Raw genomic sequence first — 5,927 nt, 5'->3', positions numbered from 1 at the left:
TCTCTCTCTCTCTCTCTCTCTCTCTCCTCTTTTCTTCTCATCTGTTTGTCATGCTTGGCATGTTTAGGGCATTTTTTATGTTTGCTCTGTATTATTTCTCACCCACAATGTGCTGGTGTTACTATCGTTATGTGTGTGTGTATACGTATGCAAGTGTTGGTACATGCACTCATATTCTCTCCCTCACACCTTTCTTTCTCTAATTCTCTCCTTCTCCTGCATGGTGAAGTGAACCCCCTGTGCCATGTGTTTGCAGGCCTGTGATAAGGAGGATAAGGAAGCTTAGTGTGTTGTAATCATTAAGAAAATGGTGTGCTGGCACTTTCATGTATTAGAGCTGATAACAGGATGGTTCTACAGGAAGGATGACATCAGAGGTGCTCTGTTCTTTTGGAAAATTACATCCAGTATAAGCTGCATTCTTCTGTTTATTTCACTTTGCTGCTCATCCACCATAATTATGAACAACAAAAGGGCAAAGTAATGGCAAATCTAACATTTGAGGACATTTTTATACAGCAGTGGCCAAAATTATGAGAACACTAGTATTTTCTACCAGCTAAAAATGGATTTAAGTCAGTAATTTCTATCTTTTGCTGTAGTGTGTCAGTAGGAAATATCACTTTACATTTCCAAACATTCATTTTGCCATTAATTGCGATACATAAACAATCCAGTGAGATGTTTGTTTGCACAAGGAGCCTGACAACAGCCAGTGCTCCACAGAGAGATCTGATCTCATCATCATCCAGTCTGTCTGGAATGACATGAAGAAGCACAATAAACTGAGACAGACTAAATCCAGAAGAACTGTGGCAACTTCTCCAAGATGCTTCAAGAAACCTTGATATTTATATCGATTTATGTAATCCATATCCATATACGTATGGATAAAGTGATAATAATAAGAATTCTTGAGCAACAAATCAGCCTATTGATTAAAATAGAATTATTTTAGCATAGAATGATTTCTGAAGGATCATGTGATACTGAAGACTAAAGTAATGGCTGCTGAAAATTCATATAGCCTTGATGATCACAAGATACTTTCAAAAACATACAAAAATATACAGACTCCAAGATTTTACTACGTTTACTTGAAGTAGTATTGGCCTGAAAGAAAAAAAAAAGTGGTTTGAGCTACAGATACAATATTTAAGATACTGTTGTGTTCCGATTTCAGAGATGATGGTCTATTGCTATTCATGCAAAACATAGGAAATAGCTGCCTGAGAATGTTACTGAGATGGCTACAGAGTGCCTTTAAAGAGACTTTGATAGCACTCTTCTCATCTACGTTGCTGCAGAATTTGAATGAATCATGCATGTCAGGAGCACAAGATGTGTGGGATGAGTTATTGCTCCAAAGTTTAATACTTGTAGGCTTAGGGGTTTGTTCAGATCTTCAACCCTAAGTATGAACATTAGGAAGCACCACTAGTGAGTGCATAAGATGGGTGTGGCAGGGAGAAAGGACCTTGTAGGAAGTGCAGAGGACAGTTATGCGGACACATCTGTGCTCAGCATATTTATTCCTCCGGGTGATGCAGCCAGTGTGGTTATCGATACGGAAATGTTCTGAATCTTTTTCTGTCTGCATCTATCTTCCTGTCTCAGATACAAACACATGACCACACACTCAGTATGTACTCTGCTTCATGTAAATGGGTTAAATTTACATTGTGTATTTGCGAGTCAGCTTTTTATGCTGACATTCAAGCCTTATTTAAACAGACACACAGATAGTGGATGCGTACATGCTGTAAGGTCGTACAGACTAAATCACTGAAACAGAGACGGCCAACCTTATGCTGGAGAAGATGAGTCTATAGCCATAAACAGAATTTACTACTCTGAAGAACCGTAATGCTACACACATGTGATAAATCTCTTGATAAATCTCTTGCCTGCTGTGCCAGAACAAATGGGTGCCCGTTCATTTTTGTTAAGATAACAGGGTCGGTCATTTTATAGGTGCCATATCTGATGTTTTATCATTTATTTTTTCCCTAAAGTCTATTTATTTTCCCCCACCTCAACCCTCTCAAGAACATTTAATATATATATTAAATAAGCAGAACATTTTTGTACTATTATATATATTTTTTTCTTGTCACTTTTGATCATTTTGCTACACACGTGATAAATCTCTTATCTGTTGTGCCAGAACGAATGGTACTGCGCCCCCCTCGTTTTTTTTAGATAACGGGGTCCATCATTTCATAGGGGTCATATCTGATATGTTTTATCATTTATTTCATCCCTTAAGTCTGTTTATTTTTCCCCACCTCAGCCCTCTCAAGAACATTGAACTTAACCTCTGTCTCTTATTTCTTTGCATTTGATCATATATATATATATATATATATATATATATTCATATATGTCAGAGCTGATTTTTTTTTCATTGTTTGATGAATAGACCATTCAGAAGAACAGCATTTATTTGAATCAGAAATCTTTTGTACTATTATACATTTTTTCAGTCACTTTTGATAAATTTAATGCATCCTTTCTGAATAAAAATATTAGTAATATTATTTTTTAAATATTACTGACCCCAAACACACACACGCACACAAAAAAGTGGGTATCACCAAATATACTGGATCCTCATTAAACAGGCTTTTTTTGCCATTGTGCCTTTAAGACCTCCATTTAAATGACCTCTGTTATGAAATGTCTTTGCAAACGAGTGATAACATTTGCTTATGTAGTGGGTTTGCTATTGGATCCAATCTAGTCGCCACTGCTCCATCTTACAGTAACAACCTCTTAGCAAAGCCTGTGACAGATTCACAGAACAATCCGTGCTGAAATGTGTCACACAAACTGTTAAGGTTGAATTGAAATGAGCATGGATCATGGTAAAAATAAACATCAGCCACTTATTTCTATAGCTGTGATCTTTCAGAAGGATATGATGCCAGGATCAGCACAATGTTTGGTTGGGCTTGTCATTAGTTACACACTGTACCAACTGTATAGTATCTTATTCTGGTTGAAGAATAACAAAATAATACTGAATATTAGCATTATCTTATTCTGTTGTTTTTGTTGTTTTATCTAGACTTCTTCATCTTTACTTTACTTTGTCAGGCCAGGCCAAGTTGCTGAACACTGAATAGGCGTAGTTGACGTGTAAATGTGGGTGGTCATGTGTGAATGTTTTCATTGTTGTGCTGTCAGATTTCTGAACAACCTGCCTTGTTTCAGTGTTGGTATTGTTTAATAAAACTTAAGCTATTAATTATTGTTTCAGTTCATTGAAATAAAGGTGAAATAAAATATATTAATTTTTAATTTAAATATAATTTAAATTAAATGTCTTATTATATTAGACCCCCCCCCCCACACATACACACACATTTTCATTTAAGTTGAAGTGCTAATATAACTAAAACAAAAAATAAATTTAGGCTATAAAAATATAAAAAAATAAAAATGAAGAAAGCACATAAAATTAAATTACTAAAACTTGAACTAAAATTAAAATAAAAACTGAAAATATAAAAAAGAAAGCTAATTAAAAAATAATTAATATAGTATATAAATAATATTAAAATAACACTGGTTTCAATAATAAGTATTTTGAACTGACTGCTAAAACATTAAACTAAACTAAATAGCATTTTTCATGATACAACCCCTATAAAACTACATGTCATATCTGGATTGGGATGATAAATGTTTTTCAGTTTTCTCAGTCTCCTCCTCCTCCCCGTCTGTTTGTTCTTCTCTCAGGTTATGTCACTCATCCACAATGGTGCCGTCTAGTCGACATCTAAAGTGATCTAATTCAATCCTGTCCACACACCTCCGAACAAACACACCCACACAAACAGCAAGCGTTTAGCCTTTATTTCTCCTTTCCTATGGCCCCTCCGTGCTCCATTAAGTCCCACTCAATTGATTCAGTTATCTAATGCTAATCTGTGTTGATATGACAAGAGATTGTCAAACTCCATCTGCGTCTGTATCACTCAACCTCTCTCCCTCACTCTCTCTCTCTTTCTCAGAGGCACACTCCAGCGCAATGATGTTTGGCTGCCTGTATCTGGAGCTCTCCGTCTCTCTGGACCACCACACTAATGACCTGTTGGAAGCGGCTGTGAGAGCGGCCCGGGGCCACAACCTGGGGCCCGGCTGGAAGGAGGGGTCCCCCACGGCGGCCCGCCGAGAGAGCTTGACCAGCAGGGCCAAGCGCTTTCTGTCAGGGCTCGTTCCGCGCTCCCACCTCGGCCGAGACAGGGAGGGCGTCAGAGACAGAGACCTCAGCAGACACCGAGGAAGCAGGATGCTCAGGCAAAAATCACGTTCTTGTCATGACCTCAGCGCTCTAATGTAACCTAAAATGACAGAGAGAGAGAAGGGGAGAAGGTGTTAAAGGAGGCTAGAGCAGAAATTTAAGAACTGCATGTAAGATTGACAGGTGAGGAGATAAGAGACAGTGTTGCCGCACCACTTCACAGAGGAGATAATTCTCCGGAGATATTACCTAAACTAGTATGTGTGAAATTAGTTGTTTATACCAGTCTCTCAGTCATTGAACGTGACAGTGGTGCAGCGAAACCAAGCAGTGTATAAACTATCCTGACAGAACATGATCTTTGAGGTTGCGAGAGGCCTGTAAACAGACAGACCAACATAAATATAGCACTGGATTTCAGTATAATGAGTGGATCATGCTGGATGTGGCAGGCTGTTAGTGATAGAGTAGATCCTGTAGTAGAAGCATGCTGGCACGGCACAGATGCAGAACTGTAGTAAAAGTCCTGTCGTAAAAAAAAGAAAAAAAAAAAGCCCACCGGCACAAAATAAGATACTTTAGTTAATGCATGGATTTAGCATTTTAGCTTTTCTCACTCTAACTGCACAAAAATAGCATATTTTCAGGTTTAGGGGAACCAAATAAAGTGATTTAAACTGAAGCAGTTATTGAAAAACTCAAAAATATTGGTTGATAAGGCTGCACGATATTGGGATATTTCGTTTTTCCACTGTATGAAAAAAAATACACGAGTTATCACTAGATGACTTGAATAGCTATATTTAGAAAGAAAGAATAATTTTAAAATGATTAGGGTGATTTTGTTGAGGAGTGCATTTGCTTTTTTTTTTTTTTATTACTTTTTACCCTGAAGACTTTTTTTTGAGTGAAAACCATCTGATTTGAGAAAAATGTAAAGATTTGGGTGTACTCTTTAGTTTTCATAGGTCATATTCCCACTGTTGACCCATATAATCTGACTATAAAATAACAATTAATTATTATTTAATAACCACAATAAAAATGTTAAAATAAAAACTCTAGAATTTAATTAAAAATAATTTTATATTATGACTGTAAAATTACAATGTTAATATTTAATAAATTTCTTCATTTTAAACTATATTTAAATATACTTCATAGTATGACTGTAAAATTACAATACTAATATTTAAATAATTTCTTCATTTTAAACTATACTTAAATACACTATACTTAATAAATATACTTAAAGGGGTCATGATGTTGCTAAAAAGAACATTATTTTGTGTATTTGGTGTAATGAAATGTTTATGCGGTTTAAGGTTCAAAAACCATTATTTTCCACATACTGTACATTATTGTTTCTCCTCTATGCCCCGCCGGAGAAATGACAAACAACAAGCGCTACTCTACACTGCTCAAAACTCGCATTTGAATCATCAGTGGCAAATTCTTTAAATATGAAAACGTACTTACAGGCTGTGAATCAGAACAGACGGCATTGTAGGCTATTCTCCCAGGATCAGGAATCAGTCCTCCATAAAATGCGGTGCACACATCTGAATATTTGGTTTGAACTGTTCTGGAACAGTGTTGTAAATACAACTTACCCACTGAATTCTAGTTGTGTCCTCTTTTGGAAGGCCAAACAAAGTAGTTTCGCTTTCACAACGAA

At 36.3% G+C, this 5,927-nt stretch overlaps 1 protein-coding gene across 2 annotated transcripts in view; it reads left to right on the top strand.

Annotated features, from left to right (window-relative positions):
- The window catches only part of LOC107738122 (GTP-binding protein REM 2-like), a 30,802-nt gene extending 26,024 nt beyond the window's left edge, over positions 1-4,778 (top strand). For both annotated transcript variants that reach the window (XM_016549814.1, XM_016549813.1), the window contains exon 5: positions 4,020-4,778. In XM_016549814.1, coding sequence (XP_016405300.1) covers positions 4,020-4,348 — 329 coding nt within the window. In that variant the 3' untranslated portion in view covers positions 4,349-4,778. The remainder of the gene's footprint in view (positions 1-4,019) is intronic.
- Positions 4,779-5,927: the final 1,149 nt, after the last annotated feature.

This window comes from Sinocyclocheilus rhinocerous, unplaced genomic scaffold (genome assembly GCF_001515625.1).
Source record: "Sinocyclocheilus rhinocerous isolate Xijiao unplaced genomic scaffold, SAMN03320098_v1.1 scaffold254, whole genome shotgun sequence".
In the NCBI taxonomy this organism is placed as follows: domain Eukaryota; kingdom Metazoa; phylum Chordata; class Actinopteri; order Cypriniformes; family Cyprinidae; genus Sinocyclocheilus; species Sinocyclocheilus rhinocerous.
The sequence above is the reverse complement of the archived record's forward strand: the minus strand, read 5'-3'. Positions and strand labels throughout refer to the sequence as shown.